An 18106-nucleotide genomic window follows, 5' to 3' on the forward strand; every position below is an offset into this window, starting at 1 on the left:
GTGAAGGAAGAGTCAACAGGACACAGACAGAGGGTGAAGGAAGAGTCAACAGGACACAGACAGAGGGTGAAGGAAGAGTCAACAGGAGACAGACAGAGGGTGAAGGAAGAGTCAACAGGAGACAGACAGAGGGTGAAGGAAGAGTCAACAGGAGACAGACAGAGGGTGAAGGAAGAGTCAACAGGAGACAGACAGAGGGTGAAGGAAGAGTCAACAGGACACAGACAGAGGGTGAAGGAAGAGTCAACAGGAGACAGACAGAGGGGTGAAGGAAGAGTCAACAGGAGACAGACAGAGGGTGAAGGAAGAGTCAACAGGAGACAGACAGAGGGTGAAGGAAGAGTCAACAGGAGACAGACAGAGGGTGAAGGAAGAGTCAACAGGAGACAGACAGAGGGTGAAGGAAGAGTCAACAGGAGACAGACAGAGGGTGAAGGAAGAGTCAACAGGAGACAGACAGAGGGTGAAGGAAGAGTCAACAGGATACAGACAGAGGGTGAAGGAAGAGTCAACAGGAGACAGACAGAGGGTGAAGGAAGAGTCAATAGGAGACAGACAGAGGGTGAAGGAAGAGTCAATAGGAGACAGACAGAGGGTGAAGGAAGAGTCAATAGGAGACAGACAGAGGGTGAAGGAAGAGTCAATAGGAGACAGACAGAGGGTGAAGGAAGAGTCAACAGGACACAGACAGAGGGTGAAGGAAGAGTCAACAGGAGACAGACAGAGGGTGAAGGAAGAGTCAACAGGACACAGACAGAGGGTGAAGGAAGAGTCAACAGGACACAGACAGAGGGTGAAGGAAGAGTCAACAGGAGACAGACAGAGGGTGAAGGAAGAGTCAACAGGAGACAGACAGAGGGGTGAAGGAAGAGTCAACAGGAGACAGACAGAGGGTGAAGGAAGAGTCAACAGGAGACAGACAGAGGGTGAAGGAAGAGTCAACAGGAGACAGACAGAGGGTGAAGGAAGAGTCAACAGGAGACAGACAGAGGGTGAAGGAAGAGTCAATAGGAGACAGACAGAGGGGTGAAGGAAGAGTCAACAGGACACAGACAGAGGGTGAAGGAAGAGTCAACAGGACACAGACAGAGGGTGAAGGAAGAGTCAACAGGACACAGACAGAGGGTGAAGGAAGAGTCAACAGGAGACAGACAGAGGGTGAAGGAAGAGTCAACAGGAGACAGACAGAGGGTGAAGGAAGAGTCAACAGGAGACAGACAGAGGGTGAAGGAAGAGGCAACAGGAGACAGACAGAGGGGTGAAGGAAGAGTCAACAGGAGACAGACAGAGGGTGAAGGAAGAGTCAACAGGAGACAGACAGAGGGTGAAGGAAGAGTCAATAGGAGACAGACAGAGGGTGAAGGAAGAGTCAATAGGAGACAGACAGAGGGTGAAGGAAGAGTCAACAGGAGACAGACAGAGGGTGAAGGAAGAGTCAACAGGAGACAGACAGAGGGTGAAGGAAGAGTCAACAGGAGACAGACAGAGGGTGAAGGAAGAGTCAACAGGAGACAGACAGAGGGTGAAGGAAGAGTCAACAGGAGACAGACAGAGGGTGAAGGAAGAGTCAACAGGACACAGACAGAGGGTGAAGGAAGAGTCAACAGGACACAGACAGAGGGTGAAGGAAGAGTCAACAGGAGACAGACAGAGGGTGAAGGAAGAGTCAATAGGAGACAGACAGAGGGTGAAGGAAGAGTCAACAGGAGACAGACAGAGGGTGAAGGAAGAGTCAACAGGAGGTGGTGGACTAGGTGATGGTGATGGTGGACTAGGTGTGGTGGTGGACTAGGTGTGGTGGTGGTGGTGGACTAGGTGTGATGGTGATGGTGGTGGACTAGGTGTGGTGGTGGTGGACTAGGTGTGGTGGTGGTGGTGGTGGACTAGGTGTGGTGATGGTGGTGGACTAGGTGTGGTGGTGATGGTGGTGGACTAGGTATGGTGGTGGTGGACTAGGTGTGGTGGTGGTGGACTAGGTGTGGTGGTGGTGGTGGACCAGGTGTGGTGGTGGTGGTGGACTAGGTGTGGTGGTGGTGGACCAGGTGTGGTGATGGTGAACTATGTGTGGTGGTGGACTAGGTGTGGTGGTGGTGGACCAGGTGTGGTAATGGTGAACTATGTGTGGTGGTGGACTAGGTGTGGTGGTGGTGGTGGTGGACTAGGTGTGGTGGTGGTGGTGGTGGACTAGGTGTGGTGGTTGTGGTGGTGGACTAAGTGTGGTGGTGGTGGTGGACCAGATGTGGTGTGGTGGTAGTGGACTAGGTGCGGTGGTGGTGGACCAGGTGTGTTGGTGGTGGACCAGGTGCGGTGGTGGTGGTGGACTAGGTGTGGTGGTGGTGGACTAGGTGTGGTGGTGGTTGTGGAGGACCAGGTGTGGTGGTGGTGGACCAGGTGTGGTGGTGGTGGACTAGGTGTGGTGGTGGTGGTGGACTAGGTTTGGTGGTGGTGGTGATGGTGGTGGACTAGGTGTGGTGGTGGTGGACTAGGTGTGGTGGTGGTGGTGGTGGTGGTGGACTAGGTGTGGTGGTGGACTAGGTGTGGTGATGGTGGTGGACTAGTGGTGGTTGTGGTGGACTAGGTGTGGTGGTGGTGGACTAGGTGTGGTGGTGGTGGTGGTGGTGGTGGTGGTGGACTAGGTGTGGTGGTGGACTAGGTGTGGTGGTGGTGGTGATGGTGGTGGACTAGGTGTGGTGGTGGACTAGGTGTGGTGGTGGTGGTGGACTAGGTGTGGTGGTGGTGGTGGACTAGGTGTGGTGATGGTGATGGTGGTGGACTAGATGTGGTGGTGGACTAGGTGTGGTGGTGGTGGTGGACTAGGTGTGGTGGTGGTGGACTAGGTGTAGTGATGGGGGTGGTGGTATACTAGGTGTGGTGATGGTGGTGGACTAGGTGTGGTGGTGGTGATGGTGGTGGACTAGGTGTGGTGGTGGTGATGGTGGTGGACTAGGTGTGGTGGTGATGGTGGTGGACTAGGTGTGGTGGTGGTGGTGGTGGACTAGGTGTGGTGGTAGTGATGGTGGTGGACTAGGTGTGGTGATGGTGGTGGACTAGGTGTGGTGGTGGTGGTGGTGGTCTAGGTGTGGTGGTGGTGGACTAGGTGTGGTGGTGGTGATGGTGGTGGACTAGGTGTGGTGGTGGTGGTGGAGGACTAGGTGTGGTGGTGGTGGACTAGGTGTGGTGGTGGTGATGGTGGTGGACTAGGTGTGGTGATGGTGGTGGACTAGGTGTGGTGGTGGACTAGGTGTGGTGGTGATGGACTAGGTGTGGTGGTGATGGTGGACTAGGTGTGGTGGTGGTGGTGGACTAGGTGTGGTGGTGGACTAGGTGTGGTGGTGGTGATGGTGGTGGACTGGGTGTGGTGACTAGGTGTGGTGGTGGTGATGGTGGTGGACTAGGTGTGGTGGTGGTGGTGGAGGACTAGGTGTGGTGGTGGTGATGGTGGTGGACTAGGTGTGGTGGTGGTGGTGGAGGACTAGGTGTGGTGGTGGTGGACTAGGTGTGGTGGTGGTGATGGTGGTGGACTAGGTGTGGTGGTGGTGATGGTGGTGGACTAGGTGTGGTGGTGATGGTGGTGGACTAGGTGTGGTGGTGGTGGTGGTGGTGGACTAGGTGTGGTGGTGGTGGACTAGGTGTGGTGGTAGTGATGGTGGTGGACTAGGTGTGGTGATGGTGGTGGACTAGGTGTGGTGGTGGTGGTGGTGGTCTAGGTGTGGTGGTGGTGGACTAGGTGTGGTGGTGGTGATGGTGGTGGACTAGGTGTGGTGGTGGTGGTGGAGGACTAGGTGTGGTGGTGGTGGACTAGGTGTGGGGTGGTGATGGTGGTGGACTAGGTGGTGGTGGTGGACTAGGTGTGGTGGTGATGGACTAGGTGTGGTGGTGATGGTGGACTAGGTGTGGTGGTGGTGGTGGACTAGGTGTGGTGGTGGACTAGGTGTGGTGGTGGTGATGGTGGTGGACTGGGTGTGGTGACTAGGTGTGGTGGTGGTGATGGTGGTGGACTAGGTGTGGTGGTGGTGGTGGAGGACTAGGTGTGGTGGTGGTGATGGTGGTGGACTAGGTGTGGTGGTGGTGGTGGAGGACTAGGTGTGGTGGTGGTGGACTAGGTGTGGTGGTGGTGATGGTGGTGGACTAGGTGTGGTGATGGTGGTGGACTAGGTGTGGTGGTGATGGACTAGGTGTGGTGGTGATGGTGGACTAGGTGTGGTGGTGATGGTGGACTAGGTGTGGTGGTGGTGGTGGTGGTGGTGGTGGTGGTGGACCAGGAACGGTGGTGGTGGTGGCACTACTTACCCCGGCCCAGGCCAGCTGGTAGCCTTGCCCTCCTCGGTGGGCCTTGGGGTCCCTTTGCCCTTTCTCAGCTGGTCCTCCAGGGCTCCCACACGGGACACCAGCTCCTGGAGGTCCTTGTCAGGTTTGGTGTGGCGCGGCGAGGGCCCCAGACCACCACCAGATGACTCCCAGCCCTCGTCCTCCTCTGGGCCACTCTGTGAGGGCGAGGCCTGAAACTGGACTCCCCAGTTGACCTTGCGGGGGATGGAGGGGCCGATGGAGAGTTCGCTGGAGGTGGAAAGAGAGCGCAGGCGGCCCTGGAGGCTCCGGATCACTGTCTGAGAGCGGGAGAGCTGCGAGCGAAGGTCCTCAACCAATCGCTGGAGAGATGTCATTTTGTCAGTCTCTGAGGTTGATGTTGGAGGACCGGCCTTCCCAGGATGCACAGTGCCTGACCACCACTGAGAGCCGCCGCACTCCAGAGACGTGCACATCTCCAGATCGTCAAACTCTGAGGGGAATAGAGGGGGATGTAGGTTAGACAACAGATATGCTGCCCTCTTGTGGTTTTACTAAACCATTGCAGATTGTTTGGATCTCACAAAAACCCTCAAGTATGGCAGAGAACAACAGTACTTCAGTGTAAAGATGACCTGCAGGTGTTTGTAGTGTTAAGGACATAGAGTAATAGTAAATGCTGTACCTGGGCTGCTGGTCTCCTCCCTGTTAGCCTCGTTCTCACTGCGGCCACACGTCTCATAACCCATATCCTGGAGATCCACCTGGACCTGCTTACTGTCCTGCTGCACTGATGTCTCTGCTGCAGGGACAGGGACAGGGACAGGGACAGGGACAGGGACAGGGAGAGAGACAGAGAGAGAGAGAGAGAGAAAAGGAGAGAGAGATACGTTAGAATAGTTATTGCATGTAGAATATGACTGTATGTGTGATAGACAGACAGGGTGTATGTGTGGTCAGGGTGTATGTGTGGTAAGGGTGTATGTGTGGTCAGGTTGTATGTGTGATGAGGGTGTATGTGTGGTCAGGGTGTATGTGTGTTCAGGGTGTATGTGTGATGAGGGGGTATGTGTGGTCAGGGTGTATGTGTGATGAGGGTGTATGTGTCGTCAGGCTGTATATGTGATGAAGGTGTATGTGGGATGAAGGTGTATGTGTGGTCAGGGTGTATGTGAGATGAGGGTGTATGTGTGGTAAGGGTGTATGTGGGATTAGGGTGTATGTGTGGTCAGGGTGAGAGAAACCAAGGCTGTTGAGTCTGCCGATAAGAATGTGGTGATTGACAGAGTCGAAAGCCTTGGCCAGGTCGATGAATACAGCTGCACAGTATTGTCTCTTATTGATGGCGGTTATGATGTCGTTTATGACCTTGAGCGTGGTTGAGGTGCACCCATGACCAGCTCGGAAACCAGATTGCATAGCGGAGAAGGTAAGGTGGGATTCGAAATGGTCAGTGATCTGTTTGTTAACTTGGCTTTCGTAGACCTTAGAAAGGCAGGGTAGGATAGATTTAGGTCTGTAGCAGTTTGGATCTAGAGTCTCCCCCTTTGAGGAGGGGGATGACCGCGGCAGCTTTCCAATCTTTGGGGATCTCAGACGTTACAAAAGAGAGGTTGAACAGGCTAGTAATAGGGGTTGCAACAATTGCGGCGGATAATTTTAGAAAGAGAGGGTCCAGATTGCCTAGCCCGGCTGATTTGTAGGGGTCCAGATTTTGCAGCTCTTTCAGAACATTAGCTATCTGGATTTGGGTGAAAAAAAATGGGGGAGGCTTGGGCAAGTTGCTGTGGGGGGTGCAGGGCTGTTGACCGGTGTAGGGGTAGCCATGTGGAAAGCATGGCCAGCCGTAGAAAAATGCTTATTGAAATTCTCAATTATCATGGATTTATCGGTGGTGACACTGTTTCCTAGCCTCAGTGCAGTGGGCAGCTGGGAGGAGGTGCTCTTATTCTCCAAGGACTTTACAGTGTCCCAGAACTTTTTGGAGTTAGTGCTACAGGATGCAAATTTCTGTTTGAAAAATCGAGCCTTTGCTTTCCTAACTGAATGTGTATATTGGTTCCTAACTTCCCTGAAAAGTTGCATATCGCGGGGACTATTCGATGCTAATGGTCAAGGGCAGTCTAGTCTGGAGTGAACCAAGGGCTATATCTGTTCCTGGTTCAACATTTTTGGAATGGGGCATGCTTATTTAAGATGGTGAGGAAAGCACTTTTAAAGAATAACCAGGCATCCTCTACTGTCGGAATGAGGTCAATATCCTTCCAGGATACCAGGGTCCGGTCGATTAGAAAGGCCTGCTCGCTGAAGTGTTTTAGGGAGCATTTGACAGTGATGAGGGGTGGCCGTTTGACCGCAGACCCATTACGGACGCAGGCAATGAGGCAGTGATCGCTGAGATCCTGGTTGAAGACAACAGAGGTGTATTTAGAGGGCAGGTTGGTCAGGATGATATCTATGAGGGTGCCCGTGTTTACGGATTTGGGGTTGTACCTGGTAGGTTCATTGATAATTTGTGTGAGATTGAGGGCATCAAGCTTAGATTGTAGGATGGCCGGGGTGTTAAGCATGTCCCAGTTTAGGTCACCTAACAGCACGAGCTCTGAAGATAGATGGGGGGGCAATCAATTCACATATAGTGTCCAGGGCACAGCTGGGGGCAGAAGGTGGTCTATACCAAGCGGCAACGGTGAGAGACTTGTTTCTGGAAAGGTGGATTTTTAAAAGTAGAAGTTCAAATTGTTTGGGCACAGACCTGAATAGTAAGACAGAACTCTGCAGGCTATTTCTGCAGCAGATTGCAACTCCGCCCCCTTTGGCAGTTCTATCTTGTCGAAAATGTTATAGTTAGGGATGGAAATTTCTGGGTTTTTGGTGGTCTTCCTAAGCCAGGATTCAGACACGGCTAGGACATCCGGGTTGGCAGAGTGTGCTAAAGCAGTGAATAAAATAAACTTAGGGAGGAGGCTTCTAATGTTAACATGCATGAAACCAAGGCTTTTACGGTTACAGAAGTCAGCAAAAGAGAGCGCCTGGGAAATGGGAGTGGAGCTAGGCCTGCAGGGCCTGGATTAACCTCTACATCACCAGAGGAACAGAGGAGGAGTAGGATAAGGGTACGGCTAAAGGGTATAAGAACTGGTCGTCTAGTATGTTCGGAACAGAGAGTAAAAGGAGCAGGTTTTGGGCACGGTAGAATAAATTCAAGGCATAATGTACAGACAAAGGTATGGTAGGATGTGAATACAGTGGAGGTAAACCTATGCATTAAGTGACGATGAGAGAGATATTGTCTCTGGAAACATCATTTAAACCAGGTGAGGTCGCCGCATGTGTGGGAGGTGAAACTAAAGGGTTAGCTAAGGTGTATTGAGCAGGGCTAAAGGCTCTACAATGAAATAAGGCAATAATTACTAACCAAAATAGCAATGGACAAGGCATATTGACATTAGGGAGAGACATGCATAGCCGAGTGATCATTGGGTCCAGTGAGTAGCTGGGCGAGTTGGAGACACGGCGATTCAGACAGCTAGCGGGCCGGGGCTAGCAGGCTAGCAGAAGGGCCTTAGAGAGACGTCGCAATGGAAGAAGTCAGTTGTAGCCCCTTCGTGCGGTTACGTCGGCAGATCAGTCGTGATGGATCAGCAGGGCTCCGTGTAGTAAAAGGGTCCAGGCCAATTGGCAAAATAGGTATAGTAGCCCCCAAAAAATTGGCTGATGGACTTCTTCAGCTAACAGTCTGGTGTGCTCTAGACAGCTAACGGGCCGCGGCTAGCAGGCTAGCAGTTGGGCATTTAGGGGACGTCGCGACGGGGGAGCCAGTTGAAAAAAACCCTCGGGCGGATTATGTTGGTAGTCCAGTTGTGAAGGATCGGCAGGGCTCCGTATTGGCAATAAAAGGGATCCAGGCCAATTGGCAAAATAGGTACTGTAGCCCAAGGAGTGGCTGATGGACCTCTTCAACTAGCCGGGAGATGGGCCTAGCATAGGCTAGCTCCAGGCTAATTGGTGCTTGCTTTGGGACAGAGACGTTAGCCAAGACAAGCCAATCGGATTGCAGCTAGCTAGCTGCGATGATCCAGGTGAAGAGATTCAGAGCTTGCGATAGGAATCCGGGGATATGGAGAATAAGAAGTCCGATACGCTCTGGGTTGAATCTCATTGTGCAGACTGGCAGGAGTTGTCCGGGCTAAAGGTTAGCTGATGACCACTAGCAGTGGCTAGCTGACTACTAGCTAGTAGCTAGTTAGTTGGCTAGCTTCTGTTGGGGGTTCCGGTTCTGAAGTAAAGGAAATACATGTATGCACGTGTATGTGTGATGAGGGTGTATGTGTGATGAGGGTGTATGTGTGGTCAGGGTGTATGTGTGGTCAGTCAGGGGTCGGGATGGGGTGTACGTCGGGGGTATGTGTGATGAGGGTGTATGTGTGGTCAGGGTGTATGTGTGGTCAGGGTGTATGTGTGGTCAGGGTGTATGTCTGATGAAGGTGTATGTGTGATGAGGGTGTATGTGTGGTCAGGGTGTATGTGTGATGAGGGTGTATCTGTGGTCAGGGGGTATGTGTGATGAGGGTGTATGTGTGGTCAGGGTGTATGTGTGGTCAGGGTGTATGTGTGGTCAGGGTGTATGTCTGATGAAGGTGTATGTGTGATGAGGGTGTATCTGTGGTCAGGGTGTATGTCTGATGAAGGTGTATGTGTGATGAGGGTGTATCTGTGGTCAGGGGGTATGTGTGATAGACAGACAGGGTGTATGTCTGATGAAGGTCTATGAGTGATGAGGGTGTATGTGTGGTTGACTCACTTAGTAGGTCTCTATAGTCTTTGAGCTGTTCAGCCTGGGCCTGCACCGTGGCCTCAGACACCATGAGTCTCTCCTTCAGCTCCTTGCTCTCTAGCTGCAGACGTACAGCCTTCTCAACCATCACTGTCTCTGTGGCGCTGTGCCGCCTGCCTCCAGCCTCTCTTCCTGCCTCCTCCTCCTCATCATCCTCATCCTGCAACACAAGACCAGAGCAATGTCAGTGCTGTTTACATCCATGGAGATGCAGATGTTAATTTCAGGCCTAAAAAACATGGACAGTTGATCTATCAATATACAGTATCACACATTATTAGAGTATTATTTAGTGTGTGGTGGCTCCCCCTACCTGTGTGGAGTGGGACAGCATGGCTCCCAGGTCCAGAGATACAGGCCTGGTGCAGTCTCTCCTCCACAGGCCAGGGTCTCTCAGGGTGGGCCTGGGGTCACAGCACTTCCCCTGGGACGGACACTCATCATCCCAGGCCTCCCACAGCTCAGACCCACACAGCTCCTCCTCCTCTTCCTCCTCATCCACCTCTTCTTCATCCTCCTCTTCCTCCTGAAGAATCTGTTCATGCCTAAGGTCTGTCTCTGGCTGTCTCTCTGTCTGGTGAGACTTCAGCTCCTTATTTTCCATGCGTAGGCTGAAGAGGGCTTTCCTGTGAGAGGGAGAACACAGACAAACCTCAGACACCTCTCATGTCCACTGTTCCGGCCAGGGTGAAAACCACAGGTGTTCGTACACCTATAAGCTGGACCTCTGTATACCAATGGAGGCTTCTCAGAGAAGGAAGGGGAGGACCATTTACTTAGCTTATCGCGCTCTAGCGACTCCTTGTGGCGGGCCGGACGCCTGCAGGCTGACCTCGTCATCAGTTGAACGGTGTTTCCTCTGACACATTGGTGCGGCTGGCTTTCGGGTTAAGCAGGTGGGTGTTTTTTTTATTTTACCTTTATTTAATTAGGCTAATCAGTTAAGAACAAATTCTTAATTACAATGACGGCCTACTCCGGCCAAATCCGGATGACGCTGGGCCAATTGTGCGCTGCCCTATGGGACTCCTAATCACAGCCGGATGTGATACAGCCTAGATTCGAACCAGATACTATAGTGACACCTCTTGCACTGAGATGCAGTGACCACTGCACCACTCGGGAGCCCAAGCGCGGTTTTGTTCAGAAGCGTGGTTTGGCGGGTCATGTTTCGTAGGACGCATGACTTGACCTTCACCTCCCGAGCCCGTTGGGAGTTGCAGTGATGAGACAAGATCGAAAATGTGGGTAAAAATACATCTAAATACTGAAACATTAGTTATCCTTTTTAGATAAAACTATACTAAATATATGAAATACACTGTTTTGCTAATGAAGGTCTACAGTAGCCTCAGCAGCACTCTGTAGGGTAGCACCATAGTGCAGCCTGATGACAGCTAGCTTCTGTCCTCCTCTGGGTACATTGACTTTAATACAAAACCTTCTTAAACGGAAGCAAACGGAACGAAACGTGGATAAACATACCTGAGTTTGTCCAATAGAAACTCTAATTTGCAACTGTTTGACTAATGATTACACCCTAGATCAGCTACATGCAGGGAAGAGTGTGAAAGACGGTATTGAATGTGTCACTGTCTGTCACCTTGATTACTCAAAATGTGTCTCTTGACCTGTGCACCTACGTTGTAAACTTTCATTCATAGGCTAGGTTGTAACAACCTCATGATGGGTATAGGGAACATTAGAGTATCATGTAGTAGCCTAAACCTATCTATGTTACATTGAACTGGGTGAATGGAATATGAATGACAGTCATCCAATATGCTGTAATAGGAATAAGACCATGTTCATAAAAAAATTATCCTCATCTTAAACGGCACCGACCGCCAAAATAGGCGGGAAAGATTTTAGATTGAGTCAATGTTTCCTTATATGAATGAAGGTACATTTTAATTCATTTCATCTCATTCATTCAATTTAATTCACTTTCATTCGTATACTGTATCATGTTCCATAACAACATGTGGTGTGTGCAGCCAGCTAGTCAGCGTGTTATCGTTACCTCATCTGGGAGAGGGAGGAGAAGCCAGCCTTTTCCAGCTGAACCTTTAGCTCCTGCAGTTCTCTCTCCACCACCCTCTTCTGTTGCACCAGCTGTTTCACCTCCACCAGCCCCTGGCCCTCTCCCACAGGATCCTGGGATGGCTTCCCTTTCCCCGGTCCTCCATGAAGCTCTGGGTTCTGATTTGAGGAGAGAGGAGAGAGAGAAAGAGAGAGTGAGAGAGAGAGAGAGAGAGAGAGAGAGAGAGAGATGCACGTGAAAGATCGCCACAGTATGTTGATAACTAAAATCTGAGTGGTGGTTAGTAAAGATTCAATGTGATATGATTAGGACAAAATAATCTACCACTATTTTAATATTCGAGGTTAGCTAAAGTAGGGCGGCAGGTAGACTAGTGGTTAGAGTATTGAGCCATCGACTGAAAGGTTGCTGGTTCGAATACCCAAACTGACAAGGTGAAAAATCTGCCGATGTGTCCTTGATCAAGGCAAGGCACAACTGTAATTTGCTCCAGGGGTGCCGTACTACGATGACTCTGTTAAACAACATCATTCACTGCACCTATCTGGTGTATGTGACAATAAAAAAAAAAGTATTATTGTATGGCCTACCTGCATTGTGGCTAGGGTTTGGGCTGTCAGTTTGGACTCCTCTTCCTCCATGCTGTCTGCATAGTCACTGTTGACATCATCCTCTTCCTCGGAGCTGAATTCTGTAAACAGAACACAGTTCTTAGCTTAACAATAAACATACACATATGTTCTGAAAAGAAAATGTCACACTGACAAAGAGCACAACTCTTTTGCATTTGGCAACAGATCGATAAAAACATACAAATCCTTGACACTTCTTGCTTTTGCCAGAGTACAATTCAACAACCTTTCTATACAGTATGTTTTCACACATCATACATAATCTCCCCCAGTCCTTGCCTTCCTGTATGTCAAAGTCTTTCCACCAAATAGTATTTCCAACATAAAGCAAACTGAAGTGAACACATCAACAAAAGATTCTTCTTATAATCAGTAATGGTGGTGGTCCCTTAAAACCTCTCCTTCTTCCCTCAGAGGTGATTTCTAAGCTGCTATGTTAAGAGCTTCTCTTCCTGTCTTTATGTTTTACAACCGTGGAGGAGTTCCAAGATGGAGGTATGGTGGCTTCAAAAAAGCACCCCCCTGGCAGTCATCTAGTGTATATATAAAGACAGGAAGAGAAGCTCTAAACAGAGCAGCTCAGAAATGACCTCTGAGGGAGTCTATCTCTCTGGACTGGGTTATACTACTGTATGGGCAGATAAACAGTAAGATAAACTATAAGAGCAGATAACCACTTACAGTAAATACAATCTTACAGACACAGCTCTGTGGGGTAACAGGCTGTGTCACAGACTAAAGGGCTAGGAGAGGATTTAATTTCTATCTTGCAAGGCTATTGGAGTAGTTTTACATATATTAGTAGTTTTACAGTTATCCTTTATTTACAGTTAAAATACAATGATGTACATAAACCCTAGATTGCTTATACTATGTATTGGCCAATGAGAGGCTTTGAAGCCACCAGCCATTGGAATTAATGGAATTCTACAGTATTTCAATGAAATGTTTCAAGGACAAAATTACATGTATTTAAATATTGTTGTTGTTGTAGTCAGGACAGTAACAGTAGCACTTAAAAATATATATATACTTTAAAAGGTGCAATATGCAGAAATCGTTTCCTCATTTCCTGGTTTGTGAAATTCTAATTGTTCGCCTAATTTCAGTTTCATTATTGTATTTTCAGCTGTTTGGAGCTGGTGTACAAAACTCTAAGTAAAAGACGCAAAAAAACAAAACTTTAGAACAGATCTACCGCTTCTTAGACTTGCTTTCAATGACAATGACAGATCTATAACTCAGATTTCTATTTGTTCGAGTTATCTAATAAGTTACATATTGCAGCTTTAAGGAAAATGTTTTTATTTGAAAAAATGAGACAAATGTATGTTCAGCTCACATAATATGCATTAAGTATGCATTAAGGAGTCTGTAATATAATTAACGTGGCAAAAACGAATGTAGACATTAATAAATGGATTTCTATAGCTCCAAAATATGTTTTACAAGGTGGAGGAGTTCCAAGATGGAGGCCCGGTGGTTTCAATACAGTGCCCCCTGTGAGTCATCTAGTGTATATATACATCATTGTCAAATATTAGCCTTGGGATGAGCAGATCTCTTTGATTTCCTGTAGGTACAGTAGGTCCTAGAACACTCCATGCTTTTAACTCTAAAATCATCAGAATGTTGCATTGATCAAATCTACATGTTTCTGTATTTTATATAGGTAATAGATCATGTGATATGACAAGTGCAGTGGAGGCTGCTGAGGGGAGAACGGCTCATAATAATATCCGGAACGGCGTGAATGGAGTGGCATCAAATACCTGGAAACCATGTGTTTGATGTATTTGATACCATTCCCTACTGATTCCGCTCCAGCCATTATCACAAGCGTGTTAAGGTGTCACCAACCTCTTGTGGACAAGTGTAATTGACCTGGGCCGAGTATTAAAATGCATAAAACAGTGCAGAATGCACATGCTAAAAAGGAAAAGGCATCATTGGAGCAATATAGTAGAGTCCATAATTGTGTCTAGATTTCTGTGTAATCTGTTCAGTCTCCACTTGACAAAGATTGGATTTCAGGAATGTACTCTACTCAAATAGAAGCCCATTCAAAAGCATATGTCTAAGCACTAGATTGCTGTAATCTTGTACTGTCAGACAGCCGAGTGATACATTCTTGAGTGATACAATACTCAATAGATTCTTTTCACAGATGCTATGCTGTGGAACAGGCGTTAAGGAGAGGTACGGCCAGCAGGAGGCATCACTCTGCTCATTGGGTCTAACAAGGCACTGAGAGTTCCCTTTAGGAGTGATTAAGGGAGATCTGATTGGCATGTGTCTACATGCAGCTAGGAAAGTCTACCCTTGTTTCTATGTAATGTCCATTGCCCTTCAAATAATCAACTTAATGCAATTGGAGCATTTTACTGTTGAACTTGGGAGGATTTTGTGTATATGTTACTGTTATATGCAGTCATGCACTCACACAATGTATTTCTAGGGTACCATGCCCTATATCTACAAATTAGCTGTATAAAGAAAAACCCTTGAATGAGTAGGTGTGTCCAAACTGTTGACTGGTAGTATATATATATATATATATATGTTTATGACCCGTGTACAACCCATGTAGACAATGTTTATGGAGTAAGTCAGGGAGGGAGGGACAGCTGAACCATCCAAGCCCACCATAAACACCATATATATCCGACAGAACACACGTTTGTTTATTAAGCTTGTTAACATCATGGTAGTCAGGGTGTTTACTGTGCTCTTGTGACAAGGATCTTACTGTGCTCTAGTGACAAGGATCTTACTGTGCTCTAGTGACAAGGATCTTACTGTGCTCTAGTGACAAAGATCTTACTGTGCTCTAGTGACAAAGATCTTACTGTGCTCTAGTGACAAGGATCTTAGTGTGCTCTAGTGACAAGGATCTTAGTGTGCTCTAGTGACAAAGATCTTACTGTGCTCTAGTGACAAGTACCTTACTGTGCTCTAGTGACAAAGATCTTACTGTGCTCTAGTGACAAAGATCTTACTGTACTCTAGTGACAAGGATCTTACTGTGCTCTAGTGACAAAGATCTTACTGTGCTCTAGTGACAAGGATCTTACTGTGCTCTAGTGACAAAGATCTTACTGTGCTCTAGTGACAAAGACCTTACTGTGCTCTAGTGACAAAGATCTTACTGTGCTCTAGTGACAAGGACCTTACTGTGCTCTAGTGACAAAGATCTTACTGTGCTCTAGTGACAAAGATCTTACTGTGCTCTAGTGACAAAGATCTTACTGTGCTCTAGTGACAAGTACCTTACTGTGCTCTAGTGACAAAGATCTTACTGTGCTCTAGTGACAAGGACCTTACTGTGCTCTAGTGACAAAGATCTTACTGTGCTCTAGTGACAAAGATCTTACTGTGCTTGTGACTCAGATGGCAAAGACTGTAGGCAAAAAGCAGCTTCTGCTGAGTAATCAGATAGTTTCTCTTTTAGAGACAAACATGTTGGGTAATGTCTCTGGGAGAAAGGCTGAATATTAAACATACCTCTAGTCCAGGAGAGGATTATATGTCATCCAGAACATACTGTGTTCCTTATAGTGTGACATTCAGACAATGTTTAAAAGTGATTAATTGCTGTTAAAATGTGCTGTAATCTGGCTAAAGCTAACATCAATGATATTCAACTTGAAGCACACATTTCAGACAGCAAGCATTGTTTGATATTCTATACAAATCTGAGTTGCAGAAATTGGTATATAAACACAATATCATTACATGGTATATAATATAACCACCATGGTACATGCAGTTGAACATGCAAAGGCACACACATATTATTAGTATAAATAGCAAAAGTCATGACATAACTTTAAAACACATGCTGCTATCGACACTATCATACAAAGTTAATAATCTCATGTTATGCATGAAAACATAACTCCTACCTTCCCTCTCTGTTTCTGTCTACCAGTTATACGTTGAGAAGTGTTTGATGCACAAGCTACTATATAGAAAAACTAAGACATAAAACAATTAAAACATCAACATTTATAATTGCAAATATAAAAATCAATTAGCTAATATATAAATAACATTGTCTTGCAGATACTGCCAAGTCTTAACTATGGTTAGCATCATCACCCGAGAACCAAGACACCCATGTTGGCAGACACGTCAGTAGACCCATACACCACACCCCAAACTCTATGAGAAGAGAAGACAGTGCTGCCCCCTGTAGTCCAGAAGGTGCCACTACAGACAGAGCCCCATGTTCCTCTGATGCCCACCTCCAAACTCTGCCTGCCTGTTGACTGGCCTGTCTGTCTGGCCTGCCATGGTCCTGAGGGCTGTGAGCTCAGCCTGGGACTCCCTCTCCCTCCTCAGGGCCAGACGCAGCTCCTCCTGCAGGGCCTGGAAGTCCTGCCTGGTCCCCTGGAGGTCTGGACCCTGGAGGCCTAGCTGAGACCCGTAGGCCTGGGAACCAGAAGTTAGCTGTCTGCGGAGCTCCTGGAGACGTTCAGTCTGCTCACTCATCACCTCACCCAGACGACCTGCTGAGTCCTGGATGAGAGAGGGGGAGGGGCAGGGGCAAGGGGAGGATGGAGATTTTGGGGGATTAAAAGATGTGAATCAATACATCTTCATGGAAAAAAGTCTCCCTCCCTCTTCCCCTCCCTCTCTCTTCTCTCTCTTCCCCCCTCTCTCTTCCCCTCTCTCTTCCCCTCCCTCTCTCTTCCCCTCCCTCTCTCTTCCCCTCCCTCTCTCTTCCCCCTCTTCCTCCCCTCTCTCTCCCCCTCTTCCCCTCCCTCTCTCTCTTCTCTCTCTTCCCCCTCTCTCTTCCCCCCTCTCTCTTCCCCCCTCTCTCTTCTCTCTCTTCCCCTCCCTCTCTCTTCCCCTCCCTCTCTCTTCCCCTCCCTCTCTCTTCCCCCTCTTCCCCTCCCTCTCTCCCCCTCTTCCCCTCCCTCTCTCTTTCCCCTCCCTCTCTCTTCTCTCTCTTCCCCTCCCTCTCTCTTCCCCTCCCTCTCTCTTCCCCCTCTCTCTTCCCTCCCTCTCTCCCCCTCTTCCCCTCCCTCTCTCTTCCCTCCCTCTCTCTTCCCCTCCCTCTCTCTCCTCCTCTCCCCTCTCCCCTCCCTCTCTCTTCCCTCCCTCTCTCTTCCCCTCCCTCTCTCTCCCCCTCTTTCCCTCCCTCTCTCTTCCCTCCCTCTCTCTTCCCCTCCCTCTCTCTTCCCCTCCCTCTCTCTTTCCCTCCATCTCTCTCCTCTCTTCTGTACTGGGGAACTAGAAGACCAGGTCATTTGGGTTGAATTACCTGGATGTACTGGTCCCTGGTGCTGATGGTGTTGAGCAGGTCCTGAACCAGTGTGTGGTGCTCCTGGGCCTGGCGGCTACGGTCGGACAGCAGTTCCTGGAACAGTTTCTCCTTCAGAGAGAGGCGAGCCTTCAGCTCCTCCACCACCTCACTGGGACCTGCCTTCACCTTATCTAGCAAGGCTCCAGTCAGGTCCTGGGAGGAGAGGGAGAGGGAGAAGAGAGGGAGAGGGAGAAGAGAGAGGCAGAGAAAAAAATATATATAATTTAATAATTGTAGTGTGAAGAATCATGGAGAAAGAGTTTTTCAATATTCTGTTCATTCAACAAATAAGCACCAAACCGTATTTCTCTTTCAAATACTGTGTCCAAGATATACTGTGGCCAGGGTATACCGTATCCAGGGTATAGTGTGGCCAGAGTATAGTGTGTCCAGGGTATACTGTGTCCAGAGTATACTGATCCAGGGTATACTGTGTCCAGGTTATACTGTGGCCAGGGTATACTGTGGCCAGGGTATACTGTGGCCAGGGTATAGTGTGGCCAGCGTATAGTGTGGCCAGGGTATAGTGTGGCCAGGGTATAGTGTGGCCAGGGTATAGTGTGGCCAGCGTATACTGTGGCCAGGGTATAGTGTGGCCAGCGTATACTGTGGCCAGGGTATAGTGTGGCCAGGGTATAGTGTGGCCAGGGTATAGTGTGGCCAGGGTATAGTGTGGCCAGGGTATAGTGTGGCCAGGGTATAGTGTGGCCAGGGTATAGTGTGGCCAGGGTATACTGTGTCCAGGGTATACTGTGTCCAGGGTATACTGTGTCCAGGGTATAGTGTCTTACCTCAGCCTCCTTGGTGCGTGTGTGCAGGGCGTTCTGGAGCTGGCTGATGAGTGCATCTCTCTCTCTCAGGCTGCGGCTGTGTCTCTCCTCACTGTCCGCATGATGGCGCTGTACACTCCTCCACGCCTCACACACCTGTTCCTGCTCCAGACCCTTCCCACGCACCAGCACCTCCAGACTCTAACACACATATACACACACACA

At 48.8% G+C, this 18106-nt stretch overlaps 1 protein-coding gene across 6 annotated transcripts in view; it reads right to left on the reverse strand.

Moving 5' to 3' along the window:
• Positions 1 to 18106, reverse strand: part of pde4dip (phosphodiesterase 4D interacting protein) — a 167514-nt gene that overhangs the window by 56879 nt on the left and 92529 nt on the right. For all 6 annotated transcript variants that reach the window (XM_045687856.1, XM_045687857.1, XM_045687853.1 and 3 more), the window contains 9 exons: positions 17903 to 18082; positions 17070 to 17264; positions 16048 to 16321; positions 11759 to 11859; positions 11148 to 11326; positions 9438 to 9750; positions 9092 to 9284; positions 4973 to 5089; positions 4291 to 4780 (listed from right to left, as the gene is read on the reverse strand). In XM_045687856.1, the coding sequence (XP_045543812.1) occupies positions 4291 to 4780; positions 4973 to 5089; positions 9092 to 9284; positions 9438 to 9750; positions 11148 to 11326; positions 11759 to 11859; positions 16048 to 16321; positions 17070 to 17264; positions 17903 to 18082 (2042 nt within the window). The remainder of the gene's footprint in view (positions 1 to 4290; positions 4781 to 4972; positions 5090 to 9091; positions 9285 to 9437; positions 9751 to 11147; positions 11327 to 11758; positions 11860 to 16047; positions 16322 to 17069; positions 17265 to 17902; positions 18083 to 18106) is intronic.

This window comes from Salmo salar, chromosome ssa10, assembly GCF_905237065.1.
Source record: "Salmo salar chromosome ssa10, Ssal_v3.1, whole genome shotgun sequence".
Taxonomy (NCBI): Eukaryota; Metazoa; Chordata; class Actinopteri; order Salmoniformes; family Salmonidae; genus Salmo; species Salmo salar.